At 48.0% G+C, this 22,180-nt stretch overlaps 2 protein-coding genes across 3 annotated transcripts in view; one reads left to right on the top strand and one right to left on the bottom strand.

Moving 5' to 3' along the window:
* MYO15B (myosin XVB) overlaps positions 1 to 15,841 on the top strand; it is a 47,993-nt gene extending 32,152 nt beyond the window's left edge. Inside the window, exons 36-63 of the mRNA XM_035342180.1 lie at positions 437 to 533; positions 880 to 1,026; positions 1,316 to 1,505; positions 1,627 to 1,717; positions 2,252 to 2,486; positions 3,971 to 4,080; positions 4,659 to 4,718; positions 4,939 to 5,014; positions 5,539 to 5,657; positions 6,121 to 6,239; positions 6,713 to 6,854; positions 6,991 to 7,102; positions 7,431 to 7,591; positions 7,804 to 7,916; positions 8,037 to 8,100; positions 8,334 to 8,406; positions 8,754 to 8,830; positions 9,253 to 9,329; positions 9,905 to 10,035; positions 10,642 to 10,736; positions 11,055 to 11,132; positions 11,452 to 11,564; positions 11,905 to 12,049; positions 12,447 to 12,574; positions 13,257 to 13,390; positions 13,844 to 13,977; positions 14,441 to 14,581; positions 14,865 to 15,841. Coding sequence (XP_035198071.1) covers positions 437 to 533; positions 880 to 1,026; positions 1,316 to 1,505; positions 1,627 to 1,717; positions 2,252 to 2,486; positions 3,971 to 4,080; positions 4,659 to 4,718; positions 4,939 to 5,014; positions 5,539 to 5,657; positions 6,121 to 6,239; positions 6,713 to 6,854; positions 6,991 to 7,102; positions 7,431 to 7,591; positions 7,804 to 7,916; positions 8,037 to 8,100; positions 8,334 to 8,406; positions 8,754 to 8,830; positions 9,253 to 9,329; positions 9,905 to 10,035; positions 10,642 to 10,736; positions 11,055 to 11,132; positions 11,452 to 11,564; positions 11,905 to 12,049; positions 12,447 to 12,574; positions 13,257 to 13,390; positions 13,844 to 13,977; positions 14,441 to 14,581; positions 14,865 to 14,924 — 3,222 coding nt within the window. The 3' untranslated portion in view covers positions 14,925 to 15,841. The remainder of the gene's footprint in view (positions 1 to 436; positions 534 to 879; positions 1,027 to 1,315; positions 1,506 to 1,626; positions 1,718 to 2,251; positions 2,487 to 3,970; positions 4,081 to 4,658; positions 4,719 to 4,938; positions 5,015 to 5,538; positions 5,658 to 6,120; positions 6,240 to 6,712; positions 6,855 to 6,990; positions 7,103 to 7,430; positions 7,592 to 7,803; positions 7,917 to 8,036; positions 8,101 to 8,333; positions 8,407 to 8,753; positions 8,831 to 9,252; positions 9,330 to 9,904; positions 10,036 to 10,641; positions 10,737 to 11,054; positions 11,133 to 11,451; positions 11,565 to 11,904; positions 12,050 to 12,446; positions 12,575 to 13,256; positions 13,391 to 13,843; positions 13,978 to 14,440; positions 14,582 to 14,864) is intronic.
* A 956-nt stretch (positions 15,842 to 16,797) lies between these two features.
* Positions 16,798 to 22,180, bottom strand: part of RECQL5 (RecQ like helicase 5) — a 38,699-nt gene continuing 33,316 nt past the window's right edge. For both annotated transcript variants that reach the window (XM_035342181.1, XM_035342182.1), the window contains 7 exons: positions 21,832 to 21,925; positions 21,210 to 21,350; positions 20,177 to 20,880; positions 19,897 to 19,975; positions 18,773 to 19,024; positions 18,175 to 18,247; positions 16,798 to 18,050 (listed from right to left, as the gene is read on the bottom strand). In XM_035342181.1, the coding sequence (XP_035198072.1) occupies positions 17,950 to 18,050; positions 18,175 to 18,247; positions 18,773 to 19,024; positions 19,897 to 19,975; positions 20,177 to 20,880; positions 21,210 to 21,350; positions 21,832 to 21,925 (1,444 nt within the window). In that variant the 3' untranslated portion in view covers positions 16,798 to 17,949. The remainder of the gene's footprint in view (positions 18,051 to 18,174; positions 18,248 to 18,772; positions 19,025 to 19,896; positions 19,976 to 20,176; positions 20,881 to 21,209; positions 21,351 to 21,831; positions 21,926 to 22,180) is intronic.

Below are 22,180 nucleotides of genomic sequence, written 5' to 3'. Positions count from 1 at the left end.
GTTGTGCTTCCCTTCAAGTCCGGCAATGGTTTGGCAGAGGGGAGAGCTGAGAGCTGCATTTACCTATGACGCAGGCCTTTCAAGCTTCACTTGCTCAGTCTTTAAGACACAGAATCAAAAATGGTGACATTAAGGTCTGTGGAGGTTTGGCTGCAGTGTTGCCAATTTATTCCCAGCTGATCTGAATTTCATGGTGCATAGGAAACTTCATGGCTCTGGGTTCTTTATAGCTCCAAGCTGTCTTGGAGCTATAACGTACTCCTCTTTTTCTGGACTGATGATTCCTTTGGTCAGAGACTGCTCTCTTAGAACACAGACTGGGAGAAGTTCTGGATCAGAGTCCAAACCTGTCCACAGATCATCATCTCTGAATTCAAAGACACAATAGAGGTATTTGCGGGCTAGTACTAACTGACCATATTGTGAACGCCTGCAGATTGATGACTACATGGAAGACCAGTTCTCTGACAGTGAAGATGATGACAATCCTCGTGAAACTTTCCAGCAGAAGCGAGCATATTTTCAGAAGATGGGTGAGTGTTGACCACTTTGGGAGTTTGACTTATCATAACACCTTGTTCTGCAGCCTCTGTGGGGTAACAGCTGGGTTCTTGTCTCTCTATATGGAACCCAGCTAAGCCCCTCAGGAGTTCTGGTACTGTGTAGCACATAGTGTACGTGCCTGCTCAGCTGGCTACAGTTAAGGTCATGGGGTGTTGTGTTGCCAGCTTTCTAGAAATCTTTGGGCTTCTGACTGCCATGCTCTCCTTTGCCTCTAGAAAGCACAGGCTTATGCTGACTGATGGAAGAGTGAGAACCATACCATTAATGCTAATTTTTGGCTAAGTTTAACTATCTCAGGTCCCTCTTCCTACGCAGGAGAGCAAAAGATCCTAGTGAAGAAAGTCAGGCCGCCTTCTAAAGTCTGGACCCCTCCAGCTAATCCTCAGCCAAAGCATGAGGAGAAGGAAGAGGAGGAGAAGAAGGAGAATACAGAAGAGAAGCCCAGCCCTAAAACAGAGGCAGGTAAGATGATGTGCAGGGGAGATCCAGGCAGGCTGACAAGCAAGAACTCTCCAGTAGTGAGCATCAGCTCAGGATGTAGCCAGAGGAGGAGAGGATCTGGTTTTCCTGGGAGTCTCTACAGCAGAGGAGAGAGAAGGGCCTGGACTTTGGGAAGTGGGATCCTAAAGCAGGGTGGGGGAAGGCCATAACTGGTCAGCCAAGGAGTGAAAGGGAGGGAGATTCAAATGAGATAAAAGGATTTCTCCTGTGCTTTTGTTGGCTTAGTGTTTAAAGCTGTTACTCCCAATAGCTCCTGCTCCCCCTTTGCCACCTCCTGAGCCAAAGCCAAAAAAGCAGACGCCAAGAGCAAAGAAGGAGCCACCAGTAGTGAAACCTTCGGGCCCTGGGTCACGACCTGAACCAAGCCGAGAGATCCGCAACATCATCAAAATGTACCAGAGCAGGCCAGCTCCCGAGCCCCAGCCCATTGAGCCCGTCAGGTGAGAGGGTGCGAGCCACCCAAGTGGCAGGAAAGAGATGAAGAGGACTGTATCCCAGCACTGCTACTGTGGCCACAGCCCTGCTGCAACCCTAACAACTCTGTTCCCCTTTGTCTTGCAGGAGAGTGTCCAAACCATTTATGAAGAAGAATGACCCCAAAAATGAGGCACTGGCCAAGCTAGGGATGATGAATCTCAATTCTCCCAAATCAGTGAGTGCTTTTCTCTCTGGTCACCTCAGCAGAGAGGGCCTGTCCCCAGCAAGCTGGGAGCTATCTGATAGTGCACTAGCAGCCAGGTGATTTCTTATGTTAATAGATAGCCGTGAAATCATACTACGGTGTTGCAGCTCCTGGGTTGTAGTCTGTAAAGTCCCTTGAGGTCCTGGAGAATGGGCTCTGGTGCAGCAAGTCCTGTTGTAGAATGTTTAGGACTGATTTGGAAGCAAGCAACTGAGAGACAACTATTTGTGTTCCTCACACTTGGCCCCAAGGTCTTGATGTCTTGGCCTATTAATGCCTTTTTCTCCTTTTCCCTGACTGTAAACTCTAATCTCAAATACTTGTTTCTCTGGACCTGAGTTTGCTTGATCTTCATTTGTTTGTAGAGCATATGCTGATTTAAAGGTATTTCTGCTCAAACAGATGTGGCTCCCAGGGCTGGGCTGCTGCCCTGGGTATTAATTCTAACAGCAGTGTGTAGTGATGCAGAGAATGACTGTATCAAATGGTTTTGCTGTCTTGCAGCCTCCACCCCTACCACAAGAGAAGAGTCCCAAAGGGGCACCTCCACCTACCAAGCCCAAGCCAGGATCAGCTTCTAGCTCTATCAAGGAGAAACAGTTGCCTCTCCTGTCCATCTTCAGCCAGCCATCAAGTACCCCACCAGATTCCCAGGCCCCTCTTGCTCCCCCTGTTCCCCCACCTTTGCCCGCATCTCTTCTGCCTGGGAACCAAGGCTCGCAGGAATCCACAGCGAAGGGTGAGTGTTGACTTCTCACGAGCAGGATTCGATAGAAGATAATGGGGCAGATTCAGCTTGGCATCCTGGGACAGTCACAGCACATGATCTGTCATTTGCCAGCTGGCCAAAGACCAAGCAGTCCGTGTGAAATCAGACAGACTGTCACTACAGTTTGAGTCTGGCCCTGCACTCAGTATGGTGCTTCCCAGCTCTCTCTTTCCAGTGCAGGATGCCAGGTGCAAATGACGAAGGAAGGGCTGGGTCCCTCTGAAAAATGGAGCTAAATAAAGAAAGGACCTTTGGGCTACAGCTCTGTCAAGGTCCAGTCCACAATATGTTTTATTGCCTACTTGAAGCATAGCTACCCTGTTAAAGCTGCAATCCAATGGATGGACTTTAGACGAGGGAGGAATGGGAAGGCAGGTGTTTTACATTCTAGAGCCTCTGGAGGGTCCTTAAAGATAGGCTGAGGAATGAGGGAATGTTCTTAGTGGAAGAACAGGAGAGCTGAGATGCTGGATGCGTAAGGAAGCTGTTTGGATACTGCCCACTTGAAAAATGGCATAGCTAATTCTTTCCAGCAGTAGTTTGGAAGTGTTATTCAGCCCTAGGTTTTGCCTCTGAGATTCAATGGGAGCCTGGAGCAGTAATTCATGTAATACTTTGGCAACTGTTTTGGATGCGTGTACCAATGTGTTTCAAGCTATCTAAAACACTCATCAGCTTCACATTTTATAATGTGCAAAACCAGTCAGCCCAAGCACATTACTGTAGGACTCCATCCCACAGTAGCTTCCCTGTTATAAAATGATTTCCTTGTGTTCCCTCCCTCTTTGTTTTAAAAGATGGATCTTCAGGAAGTCCTGTGAAAGCAAATCTTGGTAACTGGATTAGCCTGAAAATTCCCTATGTTATTTTGAAAAAGGATTAGAAACAGCTGAACTGTGGGATATTCTGCATTTCTTGATTGTCTATTAACTGAAGTTTCTAAAGTTGTGACTGCGTAAATGAAGACATTCCTACCTCGTAGAGCAATACCTTTGAATGGTTGCCTACCAACTGAGCCTATCTTTAATAGATCTCCTGCAGAGAGAAAATCCAGTGCAAGTACCGGATGCATTGTGCTAGAAACTTGCAGTCCACAAGCTCAGGATAGAGCTTTTATGTCCTTTTGAATCCTTTTAATAGCCTTTTTATAATGACAGAGTGAAACTGTGTCTTTGAGCTTAAGAACAGGGGCACTAGTTTGCCTGGGACACTGTGTGCTCCCTGTTTCTGGAGTGTTTTTATTATAAGCACTGATCTTTGTGGCTAATACACATGCTATTGCATGATGACTTTTGTGCATGCATTCATGTTAGTTGATCACTGTCCTTTAGGAAGGTTCCTTATAATAATCTTCAGTCAGGCATGTGGTACCGTACCCTTTCTCGTGGTAAGTCTCTGACAGGTGACCCTGTAGTCAGCAAAGCCCATCTTCACTGCTTTTTCTTCTCACCCAGGCTCTACTTCAATAGAAGATGATGGTATCAAGACCCAGCTGTATAAGCTAACTGCCAGTGTCAGCTTTTCCTATGACAACCCTGCCTGGAAAATCTTTCTACGCAAAGAGGTACAGATGATGAGCTGGGGGCCGGCTGTAGGGGGAGGGAAGTGGTCCCACATTTGGTTAAATTTGCTTTTTGTCACATGCAACCAGTGTGATGTAAGAACACAAAGGCAGTTCAGAGAGGACATCATATGACGCAGGAGTAGGGAGTTACGTGTCCGTCTGATAGTCAAGGAATCCAGGTCCTACTCTGCCTTGCTGACTCATGTGTCTCAGTTTTCCTACCTGTCCTTCCCTTCCCCTGTAAAGCAGCAAGAGATCTACAAATAAAGAAAATACGTTGTTACGTGGTGCTTTTCTGTGTAAACAGTACAAATGTGTTTAAAATCAAGTGCACCAAACTGTCCAAAGCTCATCCCATGGTCTCACCACTTTACTTTTGATCCTTCACCCCTGTTGACATTTGGTCCTTTTGTTCCCATTTGCCGTCTCTCGTCCCTGCCTAGACTTGGAGGTTGATTCACTCCTCTCTGGCAGTAGGACACACGGATTTTACAACATCCCTGGGAAGGGATGCAACAACTTGTGCAACACCTGTAAACATACGTAACCTCGGTTTTGTATTTATCCTCCTCTTGCAGGTGTTTTACCCCAAAGAAAACTTCGGTCACCCTTATTGTCTGAACTTGCTGTGTGAACAGGTATGTGCTGACGTATGGGACTCAGGGACTGCTACACAGACAAAGAACTCTGTAATTAAATTACATAAGCTGCCTTCACTTCTGCGTCCCTAGAGGTCTTAGTCCCTTCTCCAGGTCCATCTTGTCAAGCCCCTGCTCTTTCTTCTCTTGAACTCATTTTTTAACAGCCTCAACACACTCAGCCTTTCCATGGAAGCCTCTCTGTTTCTTTCTTTTATAGATCATGCGTGACACCTTCTCTGATTCCTGCCTTCGGATCTCCAGAGAGGAGAAGCGCAAGATGAAAGACCTGCTGAGTAATTAACAGCCCCATCCTCCCTTCCTCCTTGTGCCCATCCCAGCATCTAGTTTCAAACAAGAAACAAACCTCCAAGCCCTTTCAGGCAGGACTTTAGGGCAGAGGAGAATTGTCACTTGCAGCAAGAAAGCATGTTTATGTTTGCTGTGTGTAGTGCCATGGTTGTCTCTTCCAAATGGCCAGAACAGGGTTCTGAAATTTCTCTGAGCCAGAAAAACTTAATTGTGATACCTGCCTTGTGGGGAGACGAAACTGAAGCTCAGGTATTGGCTTTTGAGTTGTCTCAAAATCCAGCTGTATTCTTTGACAGGAGCTTAATGGAGAGTAGGAGAAAAACCTAGTAGTACATTGGCATGTACACATTATTTTGGTTCTTCCCATTGTGGTATCCTTTCACCTCTGCATGCTAATGGCTGCTCTGTAGTCACTGAGTGGGAATGGTGGCTATAAATCTCCCTGGGCAGAGAGAGACTTTGCCATGTTTGTCTTGCTGAGAAAGTATCTGCTTTGTCTCCATGCCAGTGGAATTTCGGGTTGGCAACGATGTCCAGTCCATTCAGGAGGATGGGATAAAGAAGAGGATTGTACTGGCTGCTCGGGATAACTGGGCTAACTATTTCTCCCGCCTTTTCCCAGTTCATGTGAGTCTTAATCTTCTCAACATACCCTATGTTCACTGTAGCTGTGTAGCTCTGGTTCACCTGGGATCTTTCTGCCCTGGCTTTCTCTCCCTTACCTGGCCACACATCACTCAGTCTTCTGTGCTTTCTGTACCTTTCTCCTCTTTCTCCTTGCTTACATATTTGCATCGTTTTGATGTCCTTCCTAATCATTTCTCTGTCCAGGTTACCTGCCTGGCTGCTGTCAGTGGTATTCCCGTCCTCGCAGTTCTCCCATTTGCCTTTCTGCATCCTCAGAGTCCTCCTCCCCTGTCTCCTTTATTGATGTCTCTGTTTTCCAAACTATTGTGAAAATGTTGCTGGGTTTGACACCTCGGTCAGCCCAGGGCCTCCTTCGTGGTGCATGTGGTAGCATCTTCCCCTCCTGCATCCTCTCCCTTTTGGGAAGGAGCCTTTGGTGCATTCTGCTTCACTTCTCTTACAGGGTGAAGATGGAAGCGATGTCCAGATCCTGGGTGTTTCTCACCGAGGCCTGCGGCTGCTGAAAGTAGTGAAAGCAGCTGGTTATACTCCTGAGCACCTGAAGACCCTTTGCAGCTACAGGTCAGCAGAAAAACATGGGTGGTAGTTGCAGGATGTCATTTGTCACTTGGAGGTTGCTTTCAGAGCATTGGAGGGTAGAAGGTAGACTGCAGGGGTGAGCTGAAAAATTCCCTGGCTGTACTGTGTGCTCTAGGATTGTCCTGGGCCTGTTGTGACTCACTCACCCTCCTTCTGATGAGCTTGCCCTTTCTCTTTCCTTCCTTAACCTGTGCTTTGCTTGGAATGAGTGAGTGCTAGACATTAATCAACTCTATGCACGTCCTCAGAAAGGAGGTCCTCAGAGTGGTATGGTGAGAGCCATGAGCAGCAGCCTATGGTGCTGTTCCTGTTGCAACAGTGTTGGTGAAAGGCCACCCTGTGAAGCGTGCTGAGGCCTGTCTCCATTCTCAGTCCTTGGAATGAACTCCCACCCCCGTGCTCTGCATCCCCTAGCTCTGGCAGAAGCAGTCTGAGCATGCTGGCTGTTTTCTCAGCTTTGCAGATGTGCTGTCAGTGGAGCTGAAGGGCAGCAATGCCCTGGAGTTCTCTCTGAAGACAGAACAGCTCTTTCTGCGCTCTCAGAAAGCTCCATGCATCAAGGCCATGGTGGAAACCTTCATCCAGCAGCTGAGGCAGGTGAGGGCATGGCTGTACTACGGCACGTAATTGAAGTATTTTCCTACATGGACCTGACAAGGTCCATGGGGTGACACGGTCTGAGTCTTCCTTGTTTTGGGAACAAGATTTGACCTCCCTGTTGCTTTTTTTCCAGGATACCAACTATGTCATTGCTTTGCGCAGCTATGTCACGGATGATAAGAGCCTCCTTAGCTTCAAGAAGGGTGATCTCATCCAGCTACTGCCCATGCAAGGCCTGGAGCCAGGTGAGGGAGTTTATTGAGACCAACAGGAAAGGTGGGACTGTGTTTAAGGGCCCACTGGACCCATGGTGCCCAGAAGCCCTACATGCTGCTGTTGAGTAAACCAGAGGAAAGCAGACTGTTAAGGGCTGGCCTTGCCTGCCTTCAGCTCTCCAGTTCTCTGGCTGTGAGCCACATTGTTTGTTCTGCCACAGTTATAGGGTATGTTAACCTGGGATGCAGGAAAGCCTGGTCAGAGACTGATGCTCTCCTTTGCCAGTAGATGTCTCGCTGCCTGTTTCTCTCTCTAGTTGCCATGGTCCCTGACTCCTCCTCTCCCCTATTTCTTCAGGCTGGCAGTTTGGCTCCACTGGTGGCCGCTCTGGTATTTTCCCCACCAACCTGGTACAATTGGCTGCAGCCCCAGATTACCTCAGCACCAGCATGGATAGAGTTGGAGGGCTGCGGAGGAGCATGAAAGCTTCTTCGGAGGGCAGGAACACTAGCAGGGAGGTGAGTTGTCTTTGGGGAACTGCTAGGGGATATGGCTGTGTTCTGTGGGACCTGCCAGGATAGGTCCATGGCCCTGGTGTAGTGCCTGACTTCCAGAGTTAGGGGGAAGAAGATGCACAGATTAGACATTTCCAGGTCTTGCAGACAAGGAGAATGCACTCTGTAGTTCCTCAGCTGACCTTTCAGGGTGAGTCTGGTGTCTGTCCCTGCAGGGTTCTGTTCCCAGCGTGATATCAGAAAACAGCAGCATCATGTCAGTCCCTTCCGGTGATCATTATACCATGATGGATTTTGCCACAGCCTACTTCCGAGAGGCTCAGTCCATGTGAGTAGGCTGTGGTCCTTCCTGAGCAGGCAGACACAGGACCTGTGTAGCCTGACCCACACCAAGCCATTTCTGGGGGATGTTTCTTGGATTTGCTTATGTTCCTTCTTCAATGGCTAGGTTGGGATCGAAGGGGATGCCTGCTGAAAAGAAGAGTGTAGCTGACCTGGTCCAGCACACCAAGGTGAGCCCAGTTTTTCCCTGTGGTTACAGCCAGAATCCCAGCTCCAGCACCACCTCTAGCTTTGTCACCACGTGGTAGCAGAGGGCAGATTTTTGGCTCCAGTCAATGCAGAAATATAGGTGATCCCTACTCCTCAATGCTGCCTTCTAGATATTAGGAGCTATCGTATTGTCTTTTGTGAAGCTCTGTGCTGATCTGCCTCCCCAGCTTACCCTTGTGTTTGGGCCCTGCAGGTCCCAATCCAGGCGTCTTTGCTCCAGTACTCTGATATTGAACTGAATGAACTTGCTACGAAAAACTTCCTAAGTAAGTAGTCCTTAGGATCAAATGGGGCACGATTGATTGGGATGCTCTGGGTTGGCCACACGTGGGCACCAGAGAGGGAAAACAGAGGAAATTGCTCCTAATACACTTCTGCTGGTAACAGCCACCTTTGTCCTTGCTGAAAGCATCCAGCAAAATGCACTTTGCCTTTTGCAAAGTGTCCAAGAACACACACTGCCTGGGTGGATACCACACCCAGAACACTTGTCCAGTGCAAGCCTACTAAAGCCTGTGGAGCAGAAAGGCCTTCAGGACACCATCTAGTCTACTGCCTGCCCCATGGCAGGATCACCTCTGCTTAGACCTAAATACTGTCCTTTGCTTTGCAGCTCTGATGCGGTTCATGGGAGATCAGCCAAAACTCAAGAACCAGAATGACATTCAGTGTATCCTTGAAATCCTTCAGGTTTGTGACCTTCCTCTGGGCAAGTGCCAGTGGGAATAAGGGGCCAAGACCTTGTAGGAAAGGGGGAGAGCGGGGGGAGCCATAATACAATGCCCTTTGTGAGGAAAGGAGCCAAAACAGAGAGGCTGATTAAAAAATATGGTCAGGGGTTTGTGTGTGTCTGTGCATGTAAATGCTTTCCCTGGGCTTCACTTTCTGGATGAGAGCACAACCTGCCTGCTTCCTGGGCCTATATAGCACTACAGACCAGAGGCTTTGGTGCCCAAACTTTAAGTCACACTGGGAGTCTGCAATTTTCTGGCAAAGCTCAGGAGCTGGAAGAGAGAGGGCACAGAGATGACCTGGAGCCTCTCTGATGCTCTCTTCACCTCTCTGATGCTCTCTTCACCTCTCTGATGCTCTCTTCTCCTCTCTGAATGCAGCTGTGCAAGGAGAAGGAGAATTTGCACGATGAAGTTTACTGCCAGGTCATCAGACAGGTCACTCTCAACCATAATGAGTAAGTACCAGCAGTGTCAGCTCCTGTGCGTGCCTGGCTGGAGGGGAGCTGTCTGCCTCACTGTGTGAACAGCAGGGCTGGAGGAGAGGCTGCTTCATGGTGTACTGTCCCCAGCTGCTCAGTTGCTGGGCTTCTGTTGAGCAATCAGGAATTTTAGCCAGTCACTGGGTTTGGCTTTTTTGTCTCAATGGATACTTGTCCTTGTGTCTCTGACTGCTGCTGTGTCAGGGCACTGGTGAACATTCCTGGTAGCTCCCAGCAGTGGTGCTGCTCCGAGCCCTGACTGCCTTTTCACAGCCCTGGGGAACTGGCACAGCAGTCAGGACTGGCTTGACCCCATGCTGCCCTGTGATACGGCAACAGTGGCACCAGAGTGGCTTTGATTATTCCCTTTCGTTGTTACTGAAACAGCTGAATCAACCCTTCCTCAACATAAGAAAACTCTGACCAAGGGCCTCCGCTGTCTGTTCACTGGCACCTCCTGTAGGTGGTCAGAAGGGTGGAGGTTCACTTTGAGCTGGATGGAGCAGGGATTGTCTTGTTTCAAGGTGCCCACAGTTCTTTCTGTCCCACAGGGAGAGTGTGCTGCGTGGTTGGCTGCTCCTAAACCTGCTCACTGGGTACTTCCTCCCTTCCAAAATCCTGATGCCCTACGCCACCAAGTTTCTGCAGCAAGCCAGCAGTGATCCGTCCAGCACTCACCATGGTATGGCTGTTTGTGTCTCCCGTAGAATAAATGTCTGCCTGCTTTTTACAAAGGCCTAGTGGTCAAGGAAAGGAGACAGGATCTAGGTGGGGACATGATCCAATTAGAAAATCTCCCGTATCTTGTCAGGCAGGAGAAATGAGCGGGATACTGAGGGAGCTGAACTCGTAGGCAAAAGTCTGCTCTGTATGGGTAGTCTTTCTGTTTGCAGAGGTCATTTTCCATTGCATCTTCACCCAAGCAGAGTGGAATTGTCTCTCTCCCTGACACTTAGCTTAGCCCTGTGACTTAAGCCCATTTTGGTAGGGGAAAGTCAGGCTGTGGTCTTCAGGAGTCATCAGCTGTGAAGTATTTGGGTTTAAATCCTCTCAGAAAATAGGGTTCTAGTTCTGCCTGGGCATTCATTTGTACCCCCATTGCCCTGGGCACTGTCTGGGGCTGGCTCCTCATGATTTGGACATGTCCTGGCAGAGTAGGGTATGGTGAAGTCTCTTTCCTCTCCTCATGTTGGCACTGGGTTAAACAGCACAGCCAGGAAGACCCAAAACTGTAGGAGACAATGCCTAGTCTCATCTGCTTGGCTCAGCATTTTTTCTTTTCCTACAGATATAGCCAAGATCTGTCAGAGCAACCTGCAGAAAAATGTCATGTATGGAGGTCGTCGCCACCTTCCTTTCCCGGTGGAGTTAGAGGCATTGCTGGTACTGACGGGCAGAGGAGTTGGGATGTTGGGAAGAGAGGGAGGGCAGAGGCTTGGCAGGAGGTGCCATGTGAAGTGTTGCTGCATATGGAAGAAGTGGGAAGCAAGAGCAGTTACTGTTCCAAGAAAGGACATCAGGCATGTGTCTGTGAGGGAAATGGGAAGTGAAATGCCGTGGAGTAGACAGGGAAGTGGGTGGGGGAGAGTCAGGTACTGTGGGCAAGTAGTGGAAGGATGAGATGAGGCGTAATGATGTAGAAAGGGTTGTAGGGCAGATGGGATCCTGTGTGTCTTGCTGCCTAAAGAATGTCCTTTGCAGAAAGGACGTGGTGCCCGCCGGCTAGAGGTATCAATGCCTGGAGGAGTGGACTACATTGCCCGAATCAGGACATTCACTGTGAGTTTTCTGCTTTGCATTTCTCCATTGATCTGGACTTGGAGCAACACCCACAGAATTTGCTTAGCTGTCAACCCTTGGACCTGTCCTCCACTTCCCCCAGTTCTGTGATGGTTTCCCACGCCCTGCCTAAGAATCCCTATAGTAGCCCATCTCTGTGGAGCCTGTGCAGTGCTGGGATGCCTCACCCAGCCTGCTTCTCTCTGCAGTGGCCAGAGCTGTACTGCTGCCTTTCACCAGGCCCAGTATGTCTAACTGTTCTGGGGCTGAACTGGCCTTGCCTGGCCATGGTACTTACCTGCTTCTTTCCTTGCTTCAGGTGGTCAAGGAGCTCATGCAGGAGATCTGTGAGCAGATGGGGGCAAGCGAGCCAGAAGAGATGCAGGAATTTGCTCTTTTTGCCATCAGGAGTGCCAGCAATAATAACGGCAAGTAAAGGGAGACTAGCTCTAGCTTCTTAAAGCAGTTTCTCCATCAGGGAGAATCACAACTCCTTTTTCAAATAGATCCCTGCCTTTTCTGGCTCTGGGGAGGTTTTTCTTTGGGAGTTAACCTCTATACTAAAGTTAGGGATTGTGCCTTCTCAGGGAATGTGTTGCTTGTTCCTTAAAGTGGTGTCTGTGTGGGGTCTGCGTCCCTTTGATGCTGGGAGTTGTTACGGGCAGGGTGGAACAGAGGAGTGCAGGAAGGCTGCTTTCCCAGGTTGTGGAGCTCAGCTCACTGTCTCAGCACCAAGAGTGACAACCCTCTCTCTGCATAAATATATAGGTAGAATGGCAAGGCCGATGAGAACAGAGGAATATCTTCATGATTACTTGCTGGAGGACGCGTTGGTGACTGTGGGTTTACGCAGACTCACCTGGAAGACACCTCTGCACTTTGAGAACAAAATTTATATTGATGTGCATTATGGACAGGTAAGCAGCAAGGGCACCGTGAGCACCAGGAACCTCTCTAGCAGGGGCAGAATTAGAGGAGAGGCCAGTGGGGATGTCCCAAAGGGGCTGAAGAAGTGTGAAGGCTTTGGCTGATTGGCTTTGCATGCTGTTTCTGGGAATGACTAATAGGTGATGTAAGTGATGCTATGGAGGCAAATGAGGCGGTGCTTGTGTGGCCCTAGCCTATGAGCTGTACTGCTCCAGATGTGGTTTGTGCAGTTCTGCGTGCTCATCCTGAGCCCAACAAGCCTTTGTTTTAGAGATACCAACCTGAGCAATCTGTGAGGCAGGATGTGGGTCCCTGCAGCCTGGCACTGCCTAGACCTGCCTGCACCTTCTGGCAGCTTTAGCAAAGCCTTCTTTCCCGTGCTCTCAGGTGCTGTGGGATTACCTGAATGGGAAGATGCTGCTGAGCTATAATCAAGAATTGGAGATGCAGTTGGGCATTTTGATTCTGTTCCAGCACTGGGCCAAAACACAGCAGGAGAGTTCTGTTCCCTCCAGGTATGTTTGTCTCAGGGCGGGTCTCTGTTGGCAATACATGGGTTAGGGGCAGGGGCCTGAAACTACTCTGGATAATTAAGGAGTGGACAATTCTGGAGATCATAAATCATTAATTAATGTAATTGAGTGTCTGACTCCTCCTTGTAACCAAATTTACCTGCCATTCACACTCCTAATGTAGACCATCCCTTATCCATGTTTCCTTTTGTGACCCTTGCTGAGTTCAGGGCATGAGGGTGCCACAAACATTCCTGTAGGCTGCCATGTGTTTGTGGTACCAAGAACAAAGTGTACGAGCTTTCAGCTGTAGCCATGTAACAGAGTTGAAGGTAATGAAGGTAATATCATCATTAAATCCCCTTACAGCATCAGGGGCAAGGGTAGAAACATGCTGTATGTGGGAAACTCTGCTCTGTGTAGTGCTATGGCAGCACACACAAGAGTTAGTGTGTTTTTCAGCTGAGACTGCCTGTGAAAGAAACACCCCGTAGCTCTACTTCCATGCTACAGTTCTTGCATGAAGAGCTCCTGCTGTCTGAAGAAAGGAGGGGTTTCTGTTAGTGTATTAGTCCAATTAGCCCCCAAATTGTTGCCATGTCCCCTCCTTTCTCTAACTTCCCCCTGGTTTATCTTTTGATTTTGCCTGGGCAGGGGGTGAATTACTCTCTGCTTTTTGGCACAGGGAGGAGCTGAAGGAGTACATACCAAAGCCTTTGCAGTCCCAAATCAACCCCCACACTCTGCAGAACCATCTTGGGATGCAGCTGAGAACCAGGCAGCCACTCCAACCACTGGATGCAAAAATCCAGTTCATAGGTGAGGAGACATCCCGATCTACTTGGGTAATAATCTGTTCTGATTGTGAAGGAAGCTGCCTCTGAATGCATTTTTGGGACAGTTGATGAGGTTGGCGAGGATCTTTGAAGCCTGGAATGACCCATGGCTCCCTGAGATCATTTTCTCTGCAGACTGGCACATGCTCCCAAGCATGGTCATCACGGTAGAAGTCCCGCCTCTTGGTAAAAGTCTGCAGAAAATTTTCAGTGCCCTGTATGAGTTGTGCTTTAATTGATATTCTGTCTGCACGTCTGCTTTCTGCTCTGAAAAGAATGGCACATCCATCCAGGCTGCTGACAGTTAAACACTAGGAGTGTAGGGGTGGTGGGAGAAGTCAATTGCACTAAAAAGTGCACCTGCCTCTTTTGACCACCTTATGCAGGTGCTGGCTGGAAGCTGCTGCCTGAATGCCACCTTTTTGCTTTCTTACAGAGCACGTGATGAAATTGCCCTTCTTTGGCTACACCTTCTACTTTGTAGAGAGAGTCAGTGACAGCACAATCCCTGCGCCCTGCTATTTTGGTGTGAATAATGAACAGATCATTGCAGTGGATAACATCACCCAGGTATGCCAGATAATTCTTCCTCAGTGTCCAAAGCCCTGATGTCTTTCAGGTGTTAGCTCTGCCTTTCAGGACTTGTGCAGAGGAGGCTGTATTTATGTGCATCGCAGCCATTCACTCTAACAGCAGCCCTAGCCCAAAGCCAGTGACGTGAGCAGTAGAACAGTTAGTAATGGCCTGAGCTCTTTTGCAAGTCCAGCAGTGATCATGCACACAAGCATGGTCCAAAGTAAAACTAAGTGTAGAAAACATATTTCTATTTGGCCTAGGCTTGTAGGAGTTGTAGGGATGCACTGGCAGTGGAGCCTAGCAATTACTGCAGCCCTTCCATTTACTCTGCCCTGCGCCCTAGTCTTTGCCTCAGCTGTCAAGAAGTTCTCGATGAATCCTCTTTGGCCAGAATCAAATCATTTTGCTCTTAAAGGACTGCACCAGATAATGCTCCGTGGCTTTTTTTCTTACACAGGCAGTCTCTCTCGTCATCCAACTGAAAGAGCTGCAGAAGATGCGAACCCTGAGGCCTGTCTCTGATGGTGGGCTTCCTGGCATAGAACTGAACTATGGCTCGGCCGCCAGCCCCAGGTCTCTATGGCTTGAACTGTCACAGGTGAGATGATGAGCCCTGACACACAGCTTCCTCCTGGCAATTCAGAAATTGCCCTCTACTCCCCAGCTGAGCCTCTGCTAAGAGCCTGCTCTTCACATCTGTTCCGGGGTGGATGGGGACACTGCATTTACCAGTTCCCAAAGTGCAGTCTGAAATCCCAGTGCTCGGTATTTAATTATGGGAAGTAATTTATGGGAAGATGCTTAATTATGGGAATATTTAATTATGAGAAGCAGCCATTTCTGGGGTAGAGAATGACTGGTACTGATTTGTGTTTTGACAGGCTAAAGAAATGTATCACACGGTTGTTGTCATCCTGGATAAAACAGATTTACATTCCTAAAGACTAAGGAGAAGAACAACCAAGCAAAACAGCACCAGTGTCCTTTGAGCTTGTTCAGTGCTCCCTGCCTGTCCCCTGGAGAGGTCTGTCCCAGAAACATCCCTGATCTCACACAGCTGCTTTCTAAGACTGCCACCATGGTGATGGTGTGCTTGTTGATGGGTTGGGCCGTAATCTCACCCCTTGTGACCTGCTGTTCAGTCGCCAAGTCCTCTTCCTTGAAGCGATGCTTGCACTGGTTGAACACCCACAGGACACCCTTTCCACTCCATTGCTTCTTCATCGCCTGATCCAGCACAGAGCAGCTGAACAGATGCAAGCAACTGCCTTCAAGCTATGCACTGTGGGACTGCTTTTTCTTTTTTTTTTTTTTTAAAAAAAATGAGGCTCATGAGCAAAGACTGATGCTTGCTAGAGATTTGTGTATCAGAAAGCAAAGCCAGGGTTATGAAATGACTGCACTGGCTGCTGCCATCTTCCATAGACCAGATTCTTCTCTCTATCGATACGCAAGAAGCCCTGTAGCAGGGTTTGTGAAGCAGGAGCTTGTAGACAGCATCTTAATTGCAAAGCAGATCAGTGTTAATATACAGTTGCTACATCCGCTAGGGCACAGATTGAGCTGCAATGGTAAGAATGTTTGTTGTTAATTAATTTATTACTGACGTATGCATATACTTAGTTTTCCTTCTGCTATAAAGAAGTCAATCATGTCCATGAAGCTGTCATACTTACATCGTGGTTCCATGCTCATGGAGAAAGTGTATTCAAGGGGAACTGGTATGACAGTATAGGAGAGTGTCTTGAATTGTATAAAAACACTTAATTTATTTTTAATGCTACAGCCAGCCTACTGAACTAAAAGGTTTATTACAGGAGACTAATAAAAGAATTGCATAATAGCTATTTTGAAACTATGAGATGACAGACACTGCTTTACATTTAACCTGGGACAGGTGACCTGCAGCTAACTGGAAAAGCTGGAGGACAAGGTGGTCACTGTTGGCTGAGAATGGGATCTAGAGTTGCTTAATGCAAGCCATGATGCACAGCTTCTTCCTGGTGACTGCTGCCAGCAGCAGGCACATTGTCTTCCCTGTCAGGAACTTGCCTGCAAGTGTTGCTTGCTGGGGCCAGGGAGGTCCTTGCTGGAGTGCGTACTGCACCTTCTCCCTTCATCAGTACTGCTGTGAGGCTAGGTGAAGTGGCACAGCAATATGAAAGAAAGGAGCAGAGAACACCTCTGAAGATTAACTCATCCTTATTTCCCTTCTCTTCCCGAGCGTTTCCTGCCTTACATAGAAACACAACTCATCTGAAGAACTGCTCTGCAGGTTGATTCAGCACCGTGCTACAGCCCCCCATGCCCTTTTGGACATCCTCTGATTTTACAATTTGCACAAAATTTCTGAAAAGTTCACCCAGGCAGCAGCTGAACGATACAAGCACTGAATGCTGGAGATAGTAACCTCATATAGCGGTTCCTGTAGATAGCTGATGTAACAGAAATTGTAATGGGAAGGTGAAACAGAACCCAGCAGGCAACAGCTGGAAAAATAGTTCTTTGTATAAAAGGCTTCTTGAAACGCCCTTTTGTCCTCCCCTTGAGCAGAGAAAGCTGAAGATAAAAGTGTCTTTTGAAGTAAACATTTCCAGGTTCTTCTCCTCCTGGTGCTTAACTAGAAATATCCTGCAGCTATCGGGGCTGGAGGTGTGCTGCTACAAACTTTCCACCCATCCCATCCCATCCCAGGCTTGCCTGCTCAGATAAAAAGAGCAAGCTTACATGTCTAAGTTTACAGTGATGGAGTCTTGATGTATCTAAGACCAGTCTATATGATAGGTAAGAAAAAACTTCCAGGAAGAGTCCACAGCTGCAATAACACTTTTATTGTCAGTTCTGCACATACCCTTCAGTACATAAAAATAATCATCTGGTGAGTACAGTGATTCAAAAGCCTGTTTCATGGCTTCTCAGGCTGCAGATTCCTCTAGCAGCAATACTGCCTGAGGCCACCAGCCTCTATAAGCATGGAAAAAAGACAGAACCCGACTGAAACCAAACAGAAAGGACTCGTGCCAGGGAATCAGGTTATTTCAAGCCCACTGATACCCTACAGTTCAGGTCCTTATATAAATATAGCAGCAGAGGCACCGCAGTGTCAACTTGAGGGCCACAGCAGTACATTAACCAGTAGTAACAGCAGCATTGCCCTCTGTACTGCAGGCTGTGGGTGAGGCACAGGGAGCAGATATGGCTTTAGGGGTTACAAGCAATGCTGGAAAAGTGTTGGCAACCTTGGAGCCACTACTAGAAAGGTTAATACCGAGACAGCATCACCACTTAAGTTAAAGGGCAGGCAGAACCAGACACAGTTAAAAAAAAACAAAACAAAACACAGGATTAAAACAAAAAGAATCTGAGTTTCTCTACCTTCAGAAAGTAGGCATTGCCTGCAGAGTAAAAACAAAACACTCCTCTGCTGCCCTCCAAGGAAAAACATTCCATCCAGGTACTTAAACATCAAGTTCAGCATTGGCAGCCCTGAGCAAAAGCATGTGAACTCGTTTGTAGCATAAGGCTTCTATTGGTAACACTTAAATAAGAACTAGGGGGGGGGAGCAGGAGGAATAGCCACCTAGGAAGCAAGAGGTTGCCATCCCAAAGCAGATTCCCAGAAAGATGCCTTCCCAGACTGCTGCAGGGGCAGAAGTTGGAGGCACTGCAAAACACCTGAGGCAGCAGCCCCTAACCTACACAGCAGATGGAGACTTCGTACCTCTTGGCACGAGGTACTGGAGGACCTCGGTGCTCTGGTTAGTGGAGAAACTCTCCATAAGTTCACAGAAACTGGTTTTGTGGAAATGTGTGTCACTAAGGTGGCACTGCAGGCAGAAGAGAGCAAAAATGCACTGGGGAAAGGAAGTTCACTTCTGCAGTTTCATAAACCCCTCCGTGGCTAAGTTTTTCAAGATCCTCTGGTCCCACAACTGGAAGAAGGAAGAGACGAACAAGACGCAAGGATCATCTCTCCGAGCTCTGCAGCTCCTGCCAGTCTGCCTCGCTCTCACATCTGACTCGTGTTTTGAAAAACTCCTTAATGAGTCTCTGTGCTTCTTCCTTCACTGCAAGAGAAGCAGCACCACCTTTGAGACAATACTTAAGATACCTGCCCCCTCTAGAGCCATCAATTCATTCAGCATCACAAGAAACCAAGATTCTTGGTGCTCTCAACAGCTGCCAACTCACCAGTCTTGCGGGCAGGGTTCTGATCTTCAGTCAGCAAGTGAGACAGGTGCCGAGCAAAGCCCTTGAACAGATCCTGCAGAGAGAGGGAGGATAAAGAGCAAAAAGCAGACATCAATAATTCACCAGGCTTAATTCTGCATTTGTCTTGCCCTTAGTACAGGCTGGCTGTAGCACAAACCATTCATGGATTTATACCACAGGAGTGCTACAAGCCTGCAAATGCACCGACCCCACCCTGGAGTGCTGGAGGTGCACGTGCATGCATGTGCTGCCTTGCAGAATACAACAGATAAACCAGACCAAAACCAAACCTGGGCTGTTACCACTCCACAGGTAGGAGTTCCTACAAACTTACCAGCGTTTAGTATGAAAACAAGAACAATCACAAGTGTGGAACCAACAAGGTACTGCTCTCAATCACACACAGACCCTTGCTTGCAAGAGGGGAGTTGCTGCACCTCGTCACTAAACCAGCACATACCAAGATGTGACCTGGAAATTAGATGTGGTATCCATACCATCGTTCCCTTCTTAGGGCCCCAGATCACCGGGGAGATGCAGTCTCCTCCTGCTTGAGAGGGTCTTGAGCTGTGCCTACCTTGGTAGCAAATTTGCCGCCCTTGTAGAATGGGGTCAAATATTTTACAACGATGTCTGCTGTCTCTTTGAGGGACATGCCTTTGGTCGCTGGCTGTATGATCTTGCTGGCTCCTTCTTTATCGTACTGTGATAAGTTTGGATCAAAAGTCACCTTCTTCTTTGTTGGACCAACACTTTTGCTTTCTGGCTGGGACAGAATAGAAGACTTTGCTGTTGTCCGCAGCCGCTTTGTTGCGGGGCTTTCCATATCCTGGAGATGGGACAGAAGAAAACCTAAATCACTAATTCCTGCAGCATTACACTTTCAAACACCCACTGCCTTCTGAGAACAGGAATCTGTGTAGCATCCTGCAGGCTCTTCCTACAGTGGATACCATGCAGGAATCTGTGGAACTTCTTGGGGACATGAAGCTCTGCAGATATAATACGTTTTCCCACATAAAACCCAATCAGACTACCACCTATTTCCCTATACTCTCATTAGGGCAGCTAATTGCTAGGCCCGGTTTCAGACAGGAGAGGCTCATACGAAAAGATTTCCCAGGATGTTTGCTGAGCACACACCCCTCAAGAAGAACGGACCACCTCAGAAGTGCCACACTCCTGTTCAACTCAGAAGAGCAAGGAGAAAACGGCACTGTTCAGCAGAGACAGCTGCTAGGCGGGCTTGGATGCCAACAGCAGAACCAGAGACTGAATGGCAAGGAAGGCTGCGCACGTGATTCCCTTTTTAGTGGTCCCATGGGTCACTGACCTGTGGGTGTTCCCATGAATGGAGAAGGCATCTCGCTAATAATAGTTACAGATCTAGAGGGGGTGGAGAGAATCATGCCGGGCAAGTTGTCAGGAAAAGGTACGGTCAAGTGTTGCAGACAAGAAACAGCAGAGTGCAGTGGAAGCTCTCCACTGCAGTCTGAGTCGCTGGCACTGGCCCCGTGGGTGGCAGGGGCACATCAGGAGGAAACTCATCTACAGTTCTCCCCTCCACTGCAATTGCAGCTGGGTCCTCCCCAGCTAAATAACACTATCAGGTGAAGTTCAGACCAGGAGCATCACTTCCACGGAGCAACTTGGAACAAGGAGAGCAGATGTAGAGGAAATCGGCATCCATTAAAGTCTTACCTCATCCCATCCTGGTCGCTTCCCACTCTGACCTTCCCCAACAACAGTTAATTCAGTTTCTGTGACATCTTCAGCAGCACTAGAGGAAAGAGTGGAGAGAAGGGCAATTTAATTCATTCCAATAGTCACTGTCAGAGGCCACGAGGCTCTCCATGAGAGGAGACCTTTCCCTCACCAGCCTAGAGATTTGACATGGATTCCAAGTTTCCAGGACAAGCCTGATGGGGCCCTGCAGCCACTTAACAGGGTAACAAAGGGAGGAGAGAGGTGGAGATACTACCTGAATTTTACATCAAGTTCTTCCTGAAGGAGTTCAGAGTCAGCAGCCTGCTGGGTCTTAAAATCCTCCTCCTTCTCAGGCAGTGTTCCTTCCTCCTCCTTCTCAGTCAATGTTCCTTCTGTGTCCCCCAGCTCTTTATTCTCTGCCTGGGACTGCGCAGTCACATCCTCTCCGGATTCATCTTCGTTTCCCTGAGGTATTGGTTTCTCCTGACATACGCTTTGAGAAGAAACCTGAGGTAGTGTGCTTGCAGAACAGCTGACTTCCTCTGCTGTGCTGCAACTTTTGGCTTTAGACCCACCTTTGGAGAGGGAGAAGAACTTGGAAATATCCTGTGATTCTTTTTTGGCTGCTTCTGCCAGCATTTGCTGCTTTTTGCTAACTTTGGCTTTCTTGGGAGGGCTATCACAAAGGGCAGATTTTGTGTCTGCACTGGGTTGCTGTCCCTTCTTTTCAGGAAGGAGTACTTCTGCCTCAGAACTCTCACACTTTGCTTTTTCTTTTTTTGCTTTTTCTTTCTTCTGGAGCACACGGTTTCTCTTGTTTAGTTCCAGATTACAGTTGCTGTTGTCTTGCTCATTTAGACAATCTTCTTTTTTGACAAGCTTTGCATTGCTTTCCTCCTGGATCGTCAGCAGTTCTGAAGCTGTCTGGAATACGCTGGAACTCTTTGGAAACCCAGCTCCCACACGCTTGGGTTTGAACTAAGGAGAAAAGAAGGAGAAGAAAAAAAATAGGGTATGAGAGCAGCAAGGAGACCCTGTGTGCAGAACTCTAAAAGGAGCCAAGTTTACGTGCACAATACACTACTGTTCGTACAGCTGTAAGCTGGGCAGGGCTCTAAAACTGACTCATCATCATGACCATCCACTGAGACATCATGCAAATAGAGTAGTCTAACATCATAGCCCCACAGTAAGGAAACAGACAGCATCTTTGGTTAGAGTGAGATGAGAGAAACAAAAAGAACTTTAAAAACAATCATAAAAAAGTAGGTGGGCAAGCCCTCCTTGTCCATCCCATCTGCACTCACCGAGTAAACCTGGGATGCAGGGAGAAAGTCCTCCTCTGCTGGAGACTCAGATTTTGTTTCCAAGCTTCTGTTGCCACCAGCTCCTGACCCAAAGACTGAGAACAACTCTCCGCCTTTTGAGGCTTTGTTGATCTCTGCTACCTGAAAAGAGAACAGAAGCAAACTCCTGGTGACCAAAAATCTTTGTGTGTTCCTGTCTCTGTACCCACTCAAAGCCATAGCTGGCAAAACAAATATGGAGATACACCTGTCTCAAGAACAGGAACATCTTCAAGGAGATGTATGGCAACCTAAGCTAACCTAAGCCTAGGCTGATCTATGGTCAGCAACAATCTGAAGAACTTCCCGTTCCCTCTGTTGCTAGACCTAGAGGATATCTGGATAAGCTTGCACTGATACGCAGGTTTCCAAAGTCTGTAAGCTCATAGAATGCAGCAATGAGGATGTGAAACTAACACGGTTCTGCTTCCTCCTGGAAACAAAGCCAAGAAGAAAGATTTGGAAGACATCCAAGGCAAAGTGGAATTTCTCCATCTATCCCACACAAACTCTATTTCCCTTTGAGCTGAGGTCACACCATGTTAAGAGGCAAGGGCAAGCAACAGCAGATGTTGGGCCCTACCTTCTTTAGCACAGATGCCTTGTATGAGTTAGCCATTTTACTGGTTCTGAAAGCTTCATACTCCAGCTCCACAGCACAGGCATGAGGGTCTGACCTGTAACACAGGCTGGGGTGATTTCTGGCAAGACACACTTCTATATCTGCAAAGGGAACACTAATGCTTAAGCATCTCCCAGAAAGTACAAAATCCTCTACCTCTGATGCAAGAGTAAGTGGTAACTCCCAATTAAGGATGTAGCGGTGACTTGCTGGGGAATGAAAATGTGGTGAAAACAGATGTTAATCAAAGCCCTCTTGTTGCTCAGTTTGGAAGTACACTATCCCCATCTTGTGGGGCAGGGGGGAATTG

The sequence above is a fragment of the Oxyura jamaicensis genome, chromosome 18 (assembly GCF_011077185.1).
Source record: "Oxyura jamaicensis isolate SHBP4307 breed ruddy duck chromosome 18, BPBGC_Ojam_1.0, whole genome shotgun sequence".
Classification (NCBI taxonomy): Eukaryota; Metazoa; Chordata; class Aves; order Anseriformes; family Anatidae; genus Oxyura; species Oxyura jamaicensis.
This window is presented reverse-complemented; position numbering and strand designations above follow the sequence as displayed.